Raw genomic sequence first — 20643 nt, 5'->3', positions numbered from 1 at the left:
GGTCTCAACTGACATCAGGTTTAATTACACATGAAACAATCCCATTGGAAATGGAAATTGGAGGACACTGGGAGGAAATTGTGTTTGAATTAATTGACACTCCACAGTTGAAAATAATTTTGGGAATGCCTTGGTTGACGTATCATAACCCTCAGATTGATTGGGGAAGAAGAGTGGTGAAATTGGATTCTGCTTTTTGTGTTACAAATTGTTGTAAAGAAGCAATTCAGGAAAATGTTTCTAGTGATAATTGTTCAGAAGTAGTGGAAGGTTTGGTGAATTTGGGAACTATAGTACATTCTATAGGGGCTGTAATGGGAGAATTACCAAAGTGTTACCATGATTTCAATGATGTGTTTAGTGAAAAGGAAGCTAATGAATTACCTCCTCATAGAGAGTATGACTGTAAAATTGATTTAGAACCAGGGGCCCACATTCCTTGCAGTCGCATCTATGCCTTAACAGAAAAAGAGAATCAACATTTGAAGGATTACATCCAAGAAAATTTGAATAAGGGTTTCATCAGGCACTCTCAATCGCCAGCAGCTTCTCCACTATTTTTTGTTCCCAAAAAGGAAGGCACTTTACGAACATGCATAGATTATAGAGCATTAAACAAGATAACAATTAAAAACAGATATCCGCTGCCTTTGATATCAGTAATGTTAGACCAGATTCAAGGAGCCTCAGTATTTAGCAAACTAGATCTTCGTGGTGCATATCATTTGGTGCGAGTTTGTCAAGGTGATGAATGGAAGACGGCATTTAGAACAAAATTTGGTCTTTTCGAATATCAAGTAATGCCATTCGGATTGTGTAACGCTCCCGCAGCCTTTCAATTTTTTATAAATGAGGTATTAAGAGATTTTATTGACATCTTTGTAGTAGTATACATTGATGACATTCTCATTTATTCTAAGGATCTCATGCAACATGAAGAACATGTCAAGAAAGTGTTACAACGACTAAGGGAGAATAAACTATTTGCTAAGTTAGAAAAGAGCCAATTTCATACCAAAGAAGTGGAATTTCTAGGTTTTATGATTTCTCCCAAAGGTTTGGAAATGGATATGAAGAAAATTAAGGCAGTTGAACAGTGGCCAACTCCAACTTGTGTTAAAGATATCCAAAGCTTCCTGGGCTTTGCAAACTTTTACAGGAGATTCATTAAAAATTTCTCTCAAACTGTTGCTCCTATCACCAAATTATTGAAGAAAGGAATGAAATTTGAGTGGAAAGATGAAGCGGATCAAGCTTTCAAAACATTGAAGAACTGTTTTACATCTGGACCGATCTTATTACACCCAGATCCTTCACAACCATTTTTTGTGGAGGCAGATGCTTCTAATGTTGCAATTGGAGCAGTGCTTTCTCAAAGGCATCCTGAAACTGGACAGTTGCATCCTGTGGCCTATCTATCTAAGAAATTGCTTCCAGCAGAAGTGAACTACACAATTACAGACAGAGAACTCCTGGCAATCAAGAAAGCATTTCAGGAATGGAGACATTATCTGTTGGGAGCAAGATTCACAGTAACCGTTTTAACCGATCATCGAAATCTTCTGTTTTTGAAATCTGCTCGAACACTATCACCTCGACAACTTAGGTGGTCACTTTTCTTTTCAGAATACGATTTTGTGATAACATTCAAGCCTGGGCGGTTAAACGGTAAAGCGGATGCTTTATCACGACAAGGATATTCGGGAGAAGTTGAAAATCAATTATTACCAGAACCAGTGATTGCAGAAGAAAAAATTATCCTAAGTGCTACACAGGAAGAGAATCAGCTTCTTAAAAAGATTCTAAAGGAATTACCAGAAGATGAAATTCAATCTTGGTTAGCAGAGGATTCTGGAAGACATTTAATTGAAGGATTTCCATGTGTTCATTCTAAAATTTACCTTCCAAGCAAGGAACTGCAAAAGGAAATTATGCAAGAATGTCATGAATCCAAGTTGGTAGGTCACCCTGGAATTCGTAAAACTATTGAACTGATTGAGAGAAAGTTTTGGTGGAAAGAAATGAAAAAAGATATTGAAGACTACGTGAAAACATGTGAAGTCTGTGCTCGAGTAAAGTCAGGAGGAGGAAAACCATCTGGGTTATTAAATCCATTACCAGTACCTCCTAGTCCTTGGTTTACAATCTCTATGGATTATATTGTAGATCTTCCCAAAGATCAGGGTTACACTACAGTATTAGTAGTTGTGGATTTACTAACTAAAGCTGGGCATTTCATTCCCATGAAAGGAGAGGCTTCTGCAAGGAATCTGGCAAAAAGTTTTTTGCAAGAAGTAGTACGATTACATGGTCTACCAACACATATTGTATCAGATCGAGGGTCCCAGTTCATTTCTAAGTTTTGGCGAGCTTTCTGTACAGAGTTGGGAATTGAGGTAAAGCTTTCTTCAGGTTATCACCCACAGACCAACGGCCAAACAGAGCGAGTAAATCAAGAATTGGAAAAATATATTAGAGCTTTTTGGCAAGAAAGAGGAAGTTGGGTAGATCTTCTTTGGCTAGCAGAGTTTAGCTATAACAATTCTGTCAAGGATTCTACTAAGTATTCTCCATTTTTTAGCAACTATGGTTTCCATCCACGATTTTTGAAAGAAGTGTTACCATCTGAGTATTCCAATCCAGAGGTTGAGCAGCGATTGACTTGTATTAGAGATGGTTTAGTGAAAGCTAAAGAAACCTTAGAAAAAAGTAAGCTAAGATTTAAAAAATTTGCTGATAAGAAACGTCGTAAAGCACCACATTATCAGGTGGGTCAAAAAGTTTGGTTGTCCACAAAAAACTTACGTTTAAAGGGAAGAACTAAATTTAGTCCGAGATTTATTGGTCCATTTGAAATAGAAAGAATAATAAATCCCGTAGCAATCAAACTGAAATTACCCGCAAGTATCAAAAGTCACCCTAAATTTCATGTTAGCTTAGTGAAACCTTGTGTGTCAGGAACTAGATTAGGAAAACCACCACCAGCAGTTTACACAGAGGAAAATGACGAAGAGTTTGAAGTTAAGAAAATCTTAGATTCCAGGATTGTTAGAGGTACCTTACAATATCTTATTGACTGGAAGGGATACGGTCCTGAAGAAAGATCTTGGGAGGATCAAGTAGATGTACATGCCCCTCAATTGATAAAACAATTTCACAAGAGTTTCCCTGCTAAACCAGGCCCTGGGACAGGGCTTTGAAGAGGGGGGTAATGTCAGGACTGACTAGTTTCATAACAGGAAGAGTAACAAGATTAACATTGTGCCTTTAGAGCTGGCTGGGTTAGTTGTGCTTTTAGAACTGGCTGGTTTAGTAACAGGAAGAGTTTGTTCATAGAATTAACATTGTGCTTGCCCAAGTCAAGATGGAGTGAAAGAAACTTACTCTGATTGGTTAAAGAAACAATGATATGTTTGGTTGCCTGATTGGTGGAGAGGACAATGGGTTTGATTCTTGGGAGATGAGCAAGATTCTAAACTGCCTTTCATCCAGAGAAATTCAGTGGCTGGTTGTGTATTAGTTAAGCTCCTTAAGTAAGGCCTTTCCAGAGCTCAGAAAATCTACCAAAGTAAGAATATCGTTTGCTGATCCAATTTGAACAAGAAGTCATCAGGTGGGATCGTTCTTTTAAAGATTTTGAGATTGTCACAGTGAACTTTCATTTTCTTTTATAAGAAAACTTAAAGAGTAAACAAGTTTCAAGTTTATTTGAGAAAAGAGACATTACAGTTAAAGTTATTATAAGGAAAACAAGCTTGAAGATTGTGCGTAGGATTTTAAAGTTGATTAACTGTGTGAAATGTTCTTCAAGACTGTTTAATGTGTGCGCGAGCTCGCAAGTTGCCGTTTGCGTGTTCTTTTTAAAGCGCGTGTACATTTTTCACGTGAAAGTCGTTTCCTGAGAAAGCGCGTGTGGTTTGCGATAGAGCGCGTGCCAAAAAGAATTGCGCGTGTGAATTTTAGCGCGTGTACATTTTTCACGTGAAAGTCGTTTCCTGAGAAAGCGCGTGTGGTTTGCGATAAAGCGCGTGCCAAAAAGAATTGCGCGTGTGAATTTTAGCGCGTGTACATTTTTTCACATGAAAGTCGTTTCCTGAGAAAGCGCTTGTGGTTTTACGATAGAGCGCGTGCCTAAAAGAATTGCGCAAGTTAACTTTAGCGCGTGTATATTTTTTTTACGCGAAATACGTCTCAAGAGAAAGCGCGTGTCGGGCTGCGATAGAGCGCGAGTCCATTTTTATCAGCGCGTGTTATTTTTATCGCGTTTACGTATTTTTTCACGCGCGCAGGTTTTTTAAGATAATCGCGTGTGTATTTTACACGCGAGGACAACTCTTCACGTCTTCTGATTTCACGTGTTTATCGCACACGCTAGTAAAGGAAGAAACTATACGTTCTTTGTGTAAATGTGTAAATAAGGAAAACAATTCACACGCAGAAAGAAAGCAGTATTCCAGGAAGTTAAAGAATATAATTTAAAGTAATCTATGCAAATAGAACTCAATGTTTTCAGAGAAAGACTGCAATTTATGTAAGCATTGAAAACTACATAAGATCAGAAGAACTTTGAAGTAAGAAGAATATCTAATTCTGAAATGATGTTGCAAAGGCCATCACTTTAGGATTCTAAAGAGACTAGGTTGGCTTGAACTATTTGCACAATACAAGATATATTTACAAGATATTCCACAAAGGTTACTAACCTCTAAGTCTTTTACTGAGGTTTAAGAGGTAAAGAGTTTAGAATTTATTTAGCATAATTTAGAAAAGAAGTTTTCTTATTATATTAGTAACCAGGTGTATTTGTTTATCACAGATACCAGAGCCTACCAGACGGTTGAAGGGCAGCTGTGTCTCCGTTGTTATTTTCTCCAAATTCCCTTTTCCCTTTCTTGGGGTTTTCAGCTCAGCTTATGTTTAAGGGTTGAGAGGTGAACTCCTGGTGAGGGTCTGTGGGGCCAGCATCAGCTCCTGTGGAATTCAGTCAAGCCGGACCCTGACACTCCCTTCTTACTTCAGGACTATAGTTGGTAACATAAGGGTGGGGCGCGTGTTATGAATGTAAATCTGGTTATTTATCTGGTTATTTAGGGAAACCATATTTTAGGAAAGACTTTTCCTTAATTGCAAGCGCGGGCACTAGAGTTCAGCCCAACTTAAGATGGAGGCATAGCTCAGATGTCCAATGGAACTGTGGAGTGGTACAGGAAGGAACCTTTGAGGCGTTCTAAACTGCCTTTCATCTGAGGGTTTGACCATGAAGGTTCTGAAGCTGGGAGTTCCTGATTAGATACAAGAATTAATAGTTTTTAGAAATTGTTTAACATACATAGTTCAGCATTATTTGTTTACAGCTAGATTTGTTTGTGCATTCGAAATCACAGGTATCTAGAAATAGAACTACGGGTTGGGATTTACGTCCACTGGTAGGACACTTCCCCTGTGGAGGTTGTTCAGTCTGCAGGTACACAAAGAATATTAAGGAGTTTCAAGTGAGAGGTAGAAAATGGAACATTCGAGCCCTCACTAATTGTAAAACTTCAAATGCTATATATTGTGTGGAGTGCCCTCAAATATGTAGGCCAGACCTCGAGACCAGCACATATACAGATTGTGGAACATAGATCTCGTATTAGATGTAAGAATATCAATGTGCCTTTAGTATGCCACTATATGGAATATGGTCACTCACCTGAGGATTTGAGCTGGTGGATTTTGGAAGCTCTCCCTAGGAAGAAGACCACTCCATATAGCCTGAATCTGGCGGAAGCTAGGTGGGTACATCGGTTGGACACTATCGAACAGGGCTTGAATGAAAGCAACCCCCAACGGTGGTGACTACTTCATTACCCACCACCGGCTTCATACGAGTATACAGTTGTGTCCGTTTAGTCTTGATACTTCGGGGCGTTAGCCTCGATTATTTATTGCTTCCCGCCGCTGGGGGCCTTTTGGATCATCAGGACATGTGCCATAGACTGTCGTCTTATTAAAAATAAATGTTCCTTTTCTTTAATAGATCGCTTACCAGATTCCATTTGCCATTTTCATGCCTTACTAGACACTGCTATTTTGTTCACCCCGCATTGCAACCAATGGATTGCGATAATAACCATTAGGAAAGCCCAGAACTTTTTGGACTCTCGGGGGTCATGTCTAGCCCGCATATATTTCAGTTTTATTTTCATATTTTTATTTTCACTTTTTTGTCTGGGATTGCATCTATTTATATACTGACGTGAAGGTGCTCTCTGGGCCCCCATGGGGTCCACCTGCTCTCTCTACCAAGTGACTGTGTTCTCAGGGTAGAGGCGGATAGTTGGCATTAAGGTCAGTTAGCCAGTCCTATTTTTTTGTCCATGATTGTCTCTGTCCTTCAGCCGACGAGAGGGGGCTCTCTCGGCTTCTTTGGTCCCTTTTCCCTTTCTATTACATGCCTGGGCGCGGGCGCCATTACTTGAGTTGTCTTTGCGCAGAATCAGCGTGCAGACGTGTTTCTGTCAGGTACTGTCAGGTTGGAGTGACAAATTCTTTACATACAGTATCATATACTCATTTACATTGGGTCAGGGGAGACACATATTTAGTATAGAAAGGTTTTAGGAAGTTATTATGGGTTATATTTTTAAACAGCCAATTTTGCCCTTAACCTTCATTGCAGTCTATGGAAAATGCCCCAAGCCAAGATGGAGGTTCTCAGTCTAAATTCTAATTGGCTGGAGATTGTTTATAGGGAGGACAATGAACATTCTAAACTGCCTTTCATCGTCCTTGCCCAGCTGAGAGGTCGTGTGCCTTGCAGCTCCTGCTTAACTTAGTCAAGGGTGACAAGTTTCTAGCAGTTGAGTGGAAAATCTGAAAGTATAATAGGAGTCGTGTATGGAGTTTGGTGGAGACACAGGACAGAAGTCAGAAACTTCCAATTTTCTGAGAAAAGAAGTTTTCAAGTCTCAATCACAAGATAAGTGACTTTCCATTTTTGTTGAACTTTGAAAAAAGGTTATATTTATTTTAAGGGATTGAAATCGCAAATCTGTATCTAAAAAGATTGTAGCGCGTACGTTTGTTTTTTATCGCTACACGTCAATTCAAACTAGCGTGTGAGTTTTTTCCTGTTACTTTGAGCCCGCGCGTGTGTCTCTGCGCGTGAGAGTGTAGCGCGAGCGTGAACTTTGGACTCGCGTTTACTGTTAATTTACGCGAGGGTTTTTTCTACGTGATAAAATAAAGCGCATGTGCTTTTTCCCGCGATTTGGTTTTTTGTTGTGCGTATGCGTATTTATTCGTGGGTTGGACTTTAGCGCTTGTAATTTTTTATCACGTCTTGGACTTTAGCACAAGTGCGTTTTACCCGCGAATTGGATTGTCAGCGCGTGTGCATATTTCCCGCGACTTGGAGAAAAGCGCGTGTGTTTTTTCCCGAGATTTGGATTGTCAGCGCGTGTGCGAATTTCCCGCGACTTGGAGAAAAGCGCGTGTGATTTTTTTCCCGCGGTTTGGATTTTCAGCGCGTGTTCGTCTTCCCGCGTCTTGGAGTAAAGCGCGTGTGTTTATTCCCGCGGTTTGGATTTTCAGCGTGTTTGCGTTTTACCCGCAGTTTGGATTTTAGCGCGTGTGCTGGCTTTCCACGTGAAGATTTCATCGCAAGTTTAAAATTCGTTCCTGAGTAAAAGACACTCTACAAAGAAAATATAAAAACAAATACAAGAACTTAAAAGAACTTCCTTAAACCTATTTGAAGAACTTAGACCTTGTTCAAGAATCTTAGGGTTGAGCAGACGAACTACAAAGTTAAAAATTACATTCATGGACCTACTGAGAAGGCTGAATGAGCTATAAGATTCTGGTCCACAAGTAAGGAAGTCTTGTCTGCTTATCACTTCTCTGGGCATACTGAAGAGAAGTACCAGGTATGTTTTTTTAACTATTTTGGTAAAGGATATAGAGTTTAAGGTTAGTATAGTAACCCATGAGTAATGAGGTGTATTGCATGTTTATGTTTTAACTACAGGTGAAGAACCAGCGAGTTGATAGCTTCCAGCCTGGTGTTTGTTTCTTTGTCCCTTCCCCCTTTCCCCTGAAAGTGAGGTAAACTGAGCAGTTATATATATGTCAGCTCAGAGTGCCACATTTTGGGTGGATTGTCGTGGGTTCAGCAGCTTCTGCAGACACCAGGTTCTCAGCATGACAGTTTCCAGCGTTCTATGGCTCGGATGCTCTGACGCTTCGGCGCTCCATACGGGTTGTGCTACGGGCACGCACAGGTAGGCCTCCGATGTACATGCCCTTGTAATGCACTGTACACTTTAGTTCGCTACTACTTTATATTGCATGACCGAGGGGGCGGTTTTTCAATCACCATATGTGTGCCCTGCGAAGCAGCCGATGCAACGCGCATCACATGCAGCTCTAGCCGAGGATTGGAGGTAACAGGCTCTACTTAGGGACCCTGTTGGGTGTCTGCATGGGTATTGCATTGACGGCTGCAGGCACCTGTACTAGGCTGTTCTCTACTGTTACTGGTTTTCTGTATCGGTTATGGACAAATAGGTTCCTTTATGTGTCCGTGGCTGTCTTTTTTGCAGTTTATAGACCATAGACCCCTCCAACTTATGTGAATTTTACTCTCTCCCTTTTTCCAGTTTGGGACATGCTATCTGTGATGATCCATTCTACACTCATCCCAAGCATCTGCACTTAAGAATTTGGTTTCCATTGTGGGAGATCTAGAATAGAGGGACATTTTTTAATATGTCCACTTTTGCCATTCAGGTGAGCAATTTTGTGACCCCTTACAAGATGGTGGTGGGGCTAATAGTGAACTGTATGTTGCCATTTGAATCGAAGAGTGACATATTGGACTCTTGTTCCTCTTTCTTTCTCTTCCCTTTCCTTGAATCGTTTTTAGTGACACCATTGTGTGTGGATCCACACATGAATTTCTGGAGTACTTGCATCTTTCTGACAATATTGCAGCGACAATTTCTTGGGGAATTTTTTTACCCCACATAGTAAGTTGAGTGATAAGGTCATTCCTTTCCGCGTGGATTTTCTTGCACTGCAGACTTCTTGGGCCCGGTTCTTGGGGCACCCTGCATGTTGACACCTGGGCACAACGTCACTACACACAGCCATTTGGGGCAGTTCATATTTGTTTCTTTATCTCCCCCTCTCCTCTCCCCTTTTCTCGTTTTCCCCTCCTTGCTTTACCTTTTATTGGCAGGCGGGGTTGGGGGATTTGAATACGATGTTCGGGTGGAGGATTTTTAACTTTGGTGAGACCACACTGTTGAGGCGGTGTAGCTCACCTGGATTAGATACACACAGGATTATGGTGTTTTTTGGTGGAGGTTCCTTTCCCCACTTTTTAACATTTCTTATTTATTTGTTTATTTTTGGTTGCTGTGTTTTTATAGTATGTTTTACATGGCAGTAAATTTATTATTCATCACATCCACAGAGCTCCATCTCCCTTGGGGTCCTGACAAAGGCAGTGTAATTGATGTCCTGCCGAAACGTCCCCTGTATAACTCTGTGTTCTCGAGTTATGCTGTACGGTTTAACAACGTTACCAAGGTCGTATACCCGGGATGTGTTTTCTGGTCATGAATAATTATTTTTAGAACATGAAATAGGTGACATTGGTAAAGTGAGGATGTCTGTGACTCATTAGCCAGACAGGGCCAGCAAGATAGTGTCTTTGCCAGTTTCTCTCCTCAGAATTGATTTCTTTACCGTGCCACCAAAGTTTTTAATGATTTATTCATAAAATGTTAATGGATACATGCATGCATTTTCCATATTGATATATGTATTTATGTGTTTATTTTAGCTTGTAACCATAGGACCAACGGCCTATGTAATAAATTATGAAAGTTTTAGTACAAAAAGAAAATTACTATTCACTGTGTGTTCTGTTCCTTGTTGTGATTTAAATAACCTATGGAATAGGACCCAGTATCAGTTAAAGGGATGGTCTAGTAAAAAAATGTATTTAAAAAATAGATAGGCAACATAAAAAAAAAATACTAGCATTCTCCGTTTTAAAACTTCCTATGTGAAATTTTGAGCTATTCAAGCTCAAAATTCGCAAAAGCAAGCACATGGGCGCATCCATTTTGTGAAATGGAGGCCCTCCTGTGCTGGCTTTTGCTTTTGTGGCACTAATGAAGGAAAAGCCAGCCAGCTGTAGTAAACAAAGGCTACCGCTGGATGGCTTTCCCTTCATTAGTGCTGTAGGCGGAGGACGGGGACCGGAGACCAGAGCAGGAAAGCTGCAGCTGAATCTCAGTAAGTGCTATTTATTTTTTTGGTGCACCGACAAGGAGGAAATGGACAAAGTGCATCATGAACCCTAAGACAAATTTCCAACAGAAAGCACTCCGCGATGTGGAGGAAATCACAGGGCTGCCATAGCCCATAAGAATAACCACTACCACGGAGAAAACCTTAACATATTATAACCATCAGCAGAGCCCGTGAGAAGTCCCTTGTGAACCCATGGCAGCACCTGCGGTGGGGGAGGTGCATATTGGTGTACGATAAAGATTAGCCACCATCGGACAGCTATTGTACTTTGGACTATTACAATGAATGCATGATTAAGGTGACTGGAATGGGAAATTAAGGGCAGACTGCAGCTGCCAATGTTATTTAAAGCAATGCAAAAGAAATGTGTATTGGGAAATGGGAGGTTGCGAAGTAAGGAAGGGAAAGCCTAGGGGGTTGAGATTGGGGAACCTGCTCAAGGATCACAGGAAAAGGGGTTTGTTCAAAGAGGTATAGTTTACCCTGTATACAGAAAAACAAACACTGTATGGAGGGTAGGAAAGGAGAAAACAGAGATTGGAAGAATGTGTTGAAGCATGTTTTATGTCTTTATAATATATTTGCCCCCAAGCGTCAAAAGGCTCCCCCTTCCGGTGTACTGTGCTTTATTTAATATCAGGAACCCAGGAATGCAGCCCATCTGCTGTACTAACACCCTTAAATCGCAGGTTGCTCAAGGTCTCACTGGAACAGCTGGTCTGGGATGGTGGGGTGGTTCCAGTGCGGCCCATTACTGGCCCAGGGAAACTTTAGGATTGTGTGCCCCCGGGCTGGGCCATGAAACCAGGCGCTACATACCGAAGCCCAACTCCAGTAGACGAGTCTGGATGGAAGAAGAAATCTGTACCTGCAGTAATTTATTCCCACTCCTCCTTCCTGTTCATGCTAGACCAGGCAAGCTCTTTCTAGAGGAACGGTCAACGCGGTATAATAGAGATGGTGGAATTTTCATCACATAAGCCGTCCGATGAGATGACAGGCTTCAGAACCCAGAGTACTGAAATACTTTTTTCAGGATGCAAGGCCCTTTTGAAACATTTTTTCGGTGCTTTAACCACGTTTGTCAAATGTTAACCAAAAAAGGAAAAAGTGAAATGTTAAAACATACTCTTAAGTAGCAGTTATCCTGTACGATTTCCACTCTTGCATGGTTAATATCAAATAAATGTCTGTTTTTATTTTGTTTTCAAGGAAGAGTAAATACCTTAGTCTTGCTAATGTTTATGGCTAAATGGTTTTCAGTGCAATAACCTTTGTGTTTGTTTAGGGTATGTTTCAGGCCTGTTGGTGTATGCTTCAAAATCACCAGATCCTCATCATAGTTCTGCGTTTTTTTGAGGGTTCTTGCCAAAATGGGAGGAAATGATCACTGCTTTTGCAAGACTTCTGGAAGATCTGATATGTTTAAAGAAAATAAGAGTGGAGCAAGGATGCAGCCTTGCTTCAATCCCTTGCTTCAAGTCTCTTTGTGTCATGTTCCAATCTTTCGACCTGAAGCTCGACCCAAGTCTCCGAATGCAGTGTGTTTTCATTTGAGTAATGGCAACTCCCCTGTGTAGAAAGCTTATTCCATAATCCTCCTCTACCTGCCTTGTCTAATAAAATAGAAAAGTTTACATGTGTGCCAAATGATGAGGAGTCCTGGATGACGCTGCATTGTTTGGTCAGATGCTGTAAGGCCAAGCTATTGTCTAAGGTTGACAGGTATTTTCTGAAGTCACTTTTCTTAGATGGGATTTTGCTGTGTACCTCGCATCACTCTGATAAATGCTGTAATATGTGATTTGCAAATATCTCCCCAATGGCATTCCAGTTTGGTAATCATACGATAATTGAATGACTGTGCGTTCACCTTTGTTTTGGAAAGGATAATGATACTCCCTTTCCATGTTGAGGGGTCGATAGTATTCAATATACAGGATTATAACATTCCGTTCTAAGATAGTGGACCATTTTGTTGTATTTTGCTGACGTCAATACGTTGATATCTCATTTGCTCCTTATGCTAGCGATGCATTAAATATTTTTGATCCAACTAGAAATCTGAGTTTAGGAAGGAAGTTCCACCGTTCTAACTTTGTCAGTGTCTGTAGAGTGATTTCTAAATACTGCTTCAGGAGCAGTGGTATGTTTGTTAGATTGATTATATGCTCAGACCACCTGTGGTCAAAGAATATTCCTGCTTTTATTGGTGTTCTTGCATTGGTGAGGCGTGAATCTGTGACACGCAAGCTGTCACTGTCCCAAGGAAAGCTTTTAGTTCATGAGCTATCCACCTGGCCACATAACGTATTGAAAAATATACTAGTAGCTTTGAAGATTCATAGATCACATCAAAACGTTAGATTACATTTATTTGCCAAATCTGGTCTAAACTGTTCTGAATTCAAGATGACACTTTCTCCATGCGCAGTAAATTGACCAACCGGCTCGAATCACAACTAGTCTGCAAAGAGAGGACCCACAAACAATCCTTTGCTTGTCACGCACCACTCTCTGGAACTCGATCGCAGTATCCCTACAGAATGCCCCACAATTCTACAATTTTGCAAATCTCTCAAAACGTGGCTTTTTCAACTATACCTGACCATGGACTAATCCCAATGGATGCACAAAATGCAACTCCCAGTGCTGGTCTGCTGTTAAAAGATACCAACCCAAATGCTGGCTACCCAAACCGTGTACAGTGCTCCACTGCTCTCGAGCTAGGTCTGCGCTTTAAAGAATAAAATAAAATAAAAAGGTTCAGCAGGCCGCAGCCCATTGCCTACATGCTAGTGATGGAAGGTTGTGTGTCTGGTGTGTCATCATGTTGTCTTTGGGTATAGGCATTGGAGGCCATTGCCTGTGTGCGGGTGAATATAGGTGTCATGAGGTGGCAGGAGTCAGTGGTAGGTGTTGATAGATTTAATTTGTGAGTAAATTCACGATTTCTCTGTGTCAGGAAGTAAAGAAAAAAGGTGGGCGGATATCTTACTGCATTGCAGGCCCGTGGCAATATTTAATCCACTATTGGAAAATAAATTAGAAGAATCAGACGGTGAATTTCTGGAATAGGCTGATGTTGGGATGATATTGTACATATGTGGTCCTTAAATACGTTCTGGCTCCACTCAAACATGGCGTATCCAGTGAGATTTAGAGAGTGAAAATTCTATAGAAACCATTTTGTGGAATGTGGAACACCTTTGAATGGTGGTTTGACTTGCAACTGATTTCCTAACCAGACACGACCTTTTTTTCTGTACTCTTAGATATGATACTTACATTTTCAGAAGTCTTGTAAGAAGATTTACATGGATCAAAAGAACTGGCCGGGAGAGTTTTCCTGAGCTGCCTGTCATTGGTCAGTGCACTGTTACTGATTAGGGCCTATTTGATTTGGGCTTCTAATATTTAAATAATCTTTTCTTGAGGTTCCTTGGTATGGTTCAATTTCGAAGAGGTCTGATTTTTCAAAAGTAATTTCCACTCCCACTGGGATCCATTAGTTAGATGATGTTCCCTACCCACAGAAATCTTCCTGTCAGCAAGAGTAATTCACTCTATCGGCGACAGATCTAGTCAGGTTCAGGTGCTCAACGTAGCATAACCCCTCCTCCTTTACATGTTGCACCAGCACAAACTTAGGAGGGTGGTGAGAGCGATTAGTGTCTCCAAGGTGCTGCATTGGACTTCAGCTTTGGAGTTCACAGAGACACTAACTACCTAGAGCAATGTTTCTTCCCCAAAGAGTGAGCAAATTTCACTTTGGCAGTCCCTTGTTAGGAGTCAGTTCCCCAGTCTTTCCACAGGAGGAACAGCTCAAAGATTTCTGAATAGTAACAATCCTTTTAGGAAGTCTCCACAGGTTTCACTTGGAAGTAGAGTAGTTTTGTGGAGGTTAGATTCTTTAGGTATTTAGGGTATCATAGAGTAGTATAGAGAATAGTTTGTAGGAAATACAAACGACTCCAAGAATTTGCAAGAGCTCCCAATTCAAGACTTACAACATCAAAAGCAGCACAATATATTCAATTAAGAAATTCACAACACATCTCTCCTGAGCAGGAAGAGGGATTTCCAGGTGTATTGAGTTCCTGGCGGGCAGGCGGTGAGAGGGTAGGGCATATTCGGGCAATGCCCTGACCCATGTCAATTACGATCCCTCTTATGGACTAATCCATTGAGGAGTGAGAAGCATGCCTCTGGTTCGTTATTTTGTCAACCTTTCCCTTCCCTTCGGCCACACAGCGCTAGGGGCTTGTAATTTCAAGGGTTTCTGGCGCAGTGAGGTAGGGATAAGTGGGCATAGTTTTTCACGTGGTGGCTTTCTTAACAGTCACCTTGACATAAGATGCCTGTTATGTGAAAACAGTTCTATGTTCATTCATCGACAGTGGTTTTTTTAATGGTTTTTTTGCCGAAATCTTTTTTCTCAAAAAAACTCATTGAAAACAAGTTATTTTTATATTTTTGGGGGGTTCTCCCGTAAATCTCCTGCCCTGTTAAATGTACACTTTCCCAACCCCCAACCACTTATATATCCTTACCCATAACCAGTTGCGACCCCCAAATGACATCCATGGATGAATGAGAAGGGATGGGAATTACTCTTGGAGGTGGACTCTTGATCATGACCCAAACTGATATTAACCTGCTCCTATGACATCATATTGCCCATTTCGCATACACTTTCTTTTCTAGCTGACTTTCAATGTAGGTTACCCTGGTCCAGCCCTGGCTATGCGAGTGCTTGTCCAAATCAGGGACTATGGACATGAAGTGTGGACTTATGGCCATGCGCATTAAGAATCAGACCAACGGTTGCTGTCCGATCGAAGGTAATTGGGCCAAGGTCAAAGGCCCTTGGTCAGCTGATTGAGCCGATAGAAGCTAGTATGAACAATAAGGCTGCTCATAAGCAATGGGAAATCATCACGAGTTGGAGGTTTAGCACCTCTCGGCCATGATCGGCAGACAAGGAAACATAATAATACGACACTATCGGAAATGGAAATGAAAGAAGGACTATCTAGGGATAACGATAACTGTATTTATTATTTTGGCGTGATATGGGATAAATATTCTAGAAGGCCTAATGGTAGTTTTCCTTGCTCATTCTCAGGTTAGGTGACTGGTGCACTAAAAAGGTGGGGGTTCTGGAAGGCAGGTCAAGTCAGTCCAGTAGGACCCCTGTTAGGTGCAGGATGCTGTTTTCCTTGAATTTCAAGCCATTGAATATAGGTGGGGACTAGTCTGGCTCTGAGTGCCAAATGTGAGCCAAGACCGGGAAATGGCCACATAAAACAGGGCAGGGAGGGTCTGTGCTGGGATTATTTTAAGTCAGCGTCATGAAGAACGGTGCAGAGTGGAGAGAAAATGGTCTGGAGGAAAGAAAAGCAGGTGGATGCACTTGCCACCAACAGGCATTACCTCTGACTTCTTGCTGTGGGAGGGATGGCAACAGCCAAGGAGCCACCCCGACAGGAGGTGGAAGAGAAACACACTCCTGCCCAGTTAGCCCCCAGAAATGCCAGGAACACGTGGAAGAAAAAGCAAGGCTGAAAAAACCTCCACTAGATGAGCAGACCGAAGAGTGATGATCCAGCAAGCAGTAAGGAGGATTCGCAGGAGTGAAGACCAACAAGCAGCAAAGAAGGAGTAATGGAGGACTGGAGGATTGAAGACTTCAGGAGCAACAGGAGCACGAACCAAGAACAGTGTTAGAAGGAGGAGGGAAAAACTGGAGAATCAAGGAGGAAGGCAGAAGGAAACAAGGAATAGAGCAAGGAAGGATACCTGAAAGAGCGTCCGCTCACGGAAACGGAGCGTTGCAACGTGAGGAAGCCGAGACACATGTATGTTTATATTTCCAGGTTGTCGACAAAACTGGTGACATCATTGCACACATGCTGTACGTTCTGCAGAGCGTCTGTACGGGGCGGCCATACTGGAGTGGGCCCGTATGCCTCCAACGAGCGTACCGCATCCATAGCAGCAGCAAAGTGATTCTGAGAGCAATCCTGGTATTTTGTGGATGGTGTTGTAGGGACGTCTGGAGAGAAAAGGGTCTGTTGGCACTCAAGAGGGAATGGGGTGGCACGGGAAGAAGCGGATGTGAGGAGAGAAACAGGGAGATGATGGCACTGGTGGGGCCAGGGGCGGGGTAGTAGTGGAAATCAGTGGCCTTTTAGCAAGCCCCTACCTTGTGAAGCATCATGCTTCAAAGTCCCTGCCAATTGACACTGCTTTCCCAATGCCAGAAAAGGAAGTGCTTAGAATCCTTGCCCGGCCGCAGCCAATCAATGAGTGGAGGTGGGATGGGACAGGAAATCAGGCAACAGTGCTCCTGTGTGTGGCATCACGCCAGGAAAGAATGTTTTTTCTGTAACCTTTTTTCTTTGGGCACAGTTGGCAAGGAGAGCAGTTGTGGTTCGTGGTGTTAGGTCTTGCAGGCATAGAGGCAGGGGTAGGCAGATTCATTAAGCACTACGCAGATTCATTAAGCCTAGGATTTTAAAGACTTGTATAGAGAATTTATTTAGAAAAGTAATAGTTTGAACCCAAATTGCCAGGCGCTGCAAACGAGGTGAGTCGAGTTGTTTTCTTCATTTATTTGTCTCAGTTCCTTTTTTTGGAGAAAATCAGCGCCAGCGGGCCGGGTTAGAGAAAATAACCCAGCGGTGTGCATGTGACGTTGTGGAGCATCGCATTCCAGAAGTGTGTTACGGATTGCTAAGGCACCTGCCGACGAGGCCTGGCAGGCACCAACAACGTAACGGTTTTCCTATTGAGAGTGTGCTCAGCAGAGGTTGAGAGGAGCAGAGCAGTGCGCGGTCGACATGAAAATAAGAAGTCAATTACCAAGAAGCTTCAGAAGTGGAGCGTAGAAGTGACCAAAGGAATCAAGCTGATTAGTGGAGAGCACATGCATTAGCACAAGAGCAGAAGGAGTATTAGCAAGTAGCACGATATGGTGAACAGCTAAGGAGGAACTTGGCTGGACAATTAGAAGAGAAGGGTAACACAAGGACAGTGTAACAAGAAGGTCAAGGAAAGCAGAAAGTGTAAAGACAAGGAAATCAGAAAACTTTCGTGGTGAAAAGGAAAGTCAAGAGGCAAGAGGGTTCTATAATCAAAGTACAATTCCACAGAGAACTAAGAGCAGAGAAAATCAGCAGCATTTAACCAAGAGACCAACAATCCTGTGAAGAGACATTTTTTAGAGAAGCATTTAGGAGCAACCAAGGGCAGCCTTCCAGAGAGTAAGGAAGGCAGTCAGGTAATTTTAGAGGGAGGAGCAAGTACAAGGGTTTTGAGAGAATCCAAATAACAGCAGTAGATCTAACCTGTAATGTGTTTACTCACAGATTCCGCCTGAAGGAGTAGAGCCTTAGAATTGAGAATGCAAGAGCAGAGTGAAGAAGCAGACGGTTGGAGGTGAAATCTGGCAGTTTGTTTTATCCCATTCCCCTTCTCTCACCCCCCCCCCCACCGAGCTGCCACGTTAGAAGTGCTTACTATTAGTCTCTGGCAGGACCGTTAGGGTGGGGTTAGTGGGCCCATCTTCAATTCCTGCAGGCCAGGTAAGCTGGGATCTCACACTAACTGAGGTCAGAGCATCAGTCTTGACACAGGTCTGTCTGAGCTGCACTCTGAGGGATTGGAAAATGGCCCCCAAAGACATTGAAGGCAGATAAAAGACCATCACGCCAGCACAGCTTGCCCATTCCCGCCTGTCCACAGATCCTGCATGTCTCCACTTGGCTCTTTACTAACCCAATATCTGCTTTGCATCAATGTAGAAGTACTTTCTGAGATTATGTATAACACCTGAATACGGTACCAAAGCGTTTCCTCACTATCAGCTGATCAGGTTCTTAAGGTCGACTTCCCAAACCTTACTGACCACTAGTAGAGCATACACTAGTGTTATGGTGGTAAGGCTCCTCCCACTGGGATGCTCTCCCAATTCATCTACATTGAGGACCAGCCCAGTGAAGTTCTGCAGTGCCCTCGAGACACGCATGTCGCGGGCTGCCTATGGTTTATGAATTTGTCCTCCCTCTAGGTATTCTTCAACCCGTCTGTAACCCTTGCACGGTCATGGTAGTTTGAACATGCAGCACAACATCGCAATAGGAAAATAGAATAGGTGACCCCAGAGCAGCACCTGAGTTTGTCTGAAATGAGCATGTTGAATGGGAGTTCTATGTGATTTTATAGAAGTAAATTCATCCGTGGTAACGGACAGCATCCCTTTATATTTAATGGGGGCATACCCCATTCCTTCCACTACCACCCCACCCCACTCACCCCCTATAAATATATATATTTACTTCCTCGAGGAGTTATCTGTCAAAGTAAATTACCATGGAGTAATTTACTTTGATAAAACCATAGTATACGAAACTGGGAACTCAAAAGCATCATTTGCAACTATGAACATTATATGTTATCCCAGCAGCTAAATAAAAAGCAAATGAGCATTACAAAAAAGAAACATTTCTAATGCCAGAGGGGCTGATTAGCATTCATTTCCACCTGCGCTCACCTTGTCAAGGCAGTAAGTTTGACTCTTACCTTAGGGCCTGGTAATCCAAGTCCTTCTGGTCCCGGCTCCCCAGTGGGTCCAGGCAGACCCGGCAGACCCTGGGATGGAAAAGATGGAAACAGCAATGGGTTGCAGCTCCAGTTACTCACATGCACCCTATTATATTACCAAAGGAATTCCAAAGAAATATGTTACATGGGACTGCAATCATGCCCTTAGTGCCTCATTATGAGTTTCATGGAGTGTGGTAAAACATATGATAATTCAATCACTGAAAATTAGACTAATGTCACCTATTAAAAGAGTATGCCATCGTTTTAACGAAGTAACTACTTTGAGGTAATTTCCTTCATCTGAATTACTTTGTGGGGAAAAAATTCTATAGATATTATAAAGAGTTAGCGGTATCTGGGGGTAATGAGAGGGTAGAGGGAGGATTGGGGGGCCCTGCTCAATCAAAAAAAAGGGACGTATTTTTGACAAAGCAAAGTACCATTAAAAGATATCAGGTAAAATTCTGAATTGGGGGTAATTCAATTACCGAATTTTCACTGCATACCTTGAAACTCACAATAGGCCCCTTAGACACTGTAACCACGATTTCTGTTTTAAACTCTTGATATCACTATTGGTAAAATACAGTCTATAGTTCAACAAAAATACGCGAAAGATTTGCAAACCATTTGTGGATAATATTAAACCTATCCCAGCCAATTTTCCAGCTTACTCGGTCCCTGTCCCTCTTGAGGACATCCCACAGTCTGGTCTGAATTTAGCTGCGCTAGTCGTACAAAGGTAAGATAACATTTCTGGCTGATTGTCTATGTCAACTGTCCTCTGCACAACAAACTGGTGAGATCCAACCTCATCCTTATTGCTTCCCAGTGGCACAGTATCATTGACTCATCTTTGAATTGAGTGTTTCCCTTGGGTATAACAAGTGCTATTGTTAAACACGAAGTAAAGTGAAATTGTCCATTGTCCCTGAATGCACTTGAAATGATCAACCTGTAATTGCCTTCTAATTTTTGGGGAAAGGATAAAAAAAACAATAGTCTCTATTCAACTTTTTGTGGTTATCTTCTTCGTGGTGGTAGCAGTTTGCCTTAAGTGCAGCTGTTGTAATAAGATGGCGACCCAATAGGGGCTGGATAATGCCTCTGGAGGCGATGGGCATCATTGATACCTGCTTCTTAGTGTTATCAAATTGCTCTGCGACCTTTGATATGAGCAACCATAGGAGACTGCTACGCATCCCAAAAGGTGGCATTTGCATAAGCACATGAGTATTTGCCTGGGTTCTCCTCTGTCACGGTGTGTTAAGATGGGGGTGAATACCTTTTGGGATTGCACAGCGGGGTGGATGCATGTATGGCATTTATAGAGCACAAACCCAACGCGCAAGCTATTTTTGGTGTTATCTCCCATCTTAATCCTCTATCTGGAGCTGCTGGAAAATGTGATGGATTAGTTGCGCAATCTCGCCTGACGAAAATGTACAATGCCCAACCTTATCTTAGGCTGTTTCCAGCTCAGGCCTGGACCCTCAAAAGTAGATTGAGCGGTGGGTAGCTGGGCAATTTAAAAAAACAGCCGCAAACAAGTCCTGGCTCTTCGTCAACAAAACAGCGCATCCTCCATGCATAATCTGGCTGGGGGAGCTCACAGAGAATGGCACAATTCCAGTCTTTGCCAGCTCCCTGAGGTCTCATCCTTGAACTGTCATCCCTCCCTAGACCTGAATCATGCCTGCGTTGGACTATGGAACCTACGCCTCT

General features: G+C 42.3%; 1 protein-coding gene across 1 annotated transcript in view; it reads right to left on the bottom strand.

Annotated features, from left to right (window-relative positions):
• LOC138488828 (collagen alpha-1(XXVIII) chain-like) overlaps positions 1-20643 on the bottom strand; it is a 324042-nt gene that overhangs the window by 95718 nt on the left and 207681 nt on the right. Inside the window, exon 25 of the mRNA XM_069616159.1 lies at positions 18895-18963. Within this exon, the coding sequence (XP_069472260.1) occupies positions 18895-18963 (69 nt within the window). The remainder of the gene's footprint in view (positions 1-18894; positions 18964-20643) is intronic.

The sequence above is a fragment of the Ambystoma mexicanum genome, chromosome 9 (genome assembly GCF_040938575.1).
Source record: "Ambystoma mexicanum isolate Mex_15411 chromosome 9, UKY_AmexF1_1, whole genome shotgun sequence".
Classification (NCBI taxonomy): Eukaryota; Metazoa; Chordata; class Amphibia; order Caudata; family Ambystomatidae; genus Ambystoma; species Ambystoma mexicanum.
This window is presented reverse-complemented; position numbering and strand designations above follow the sequence as displayed.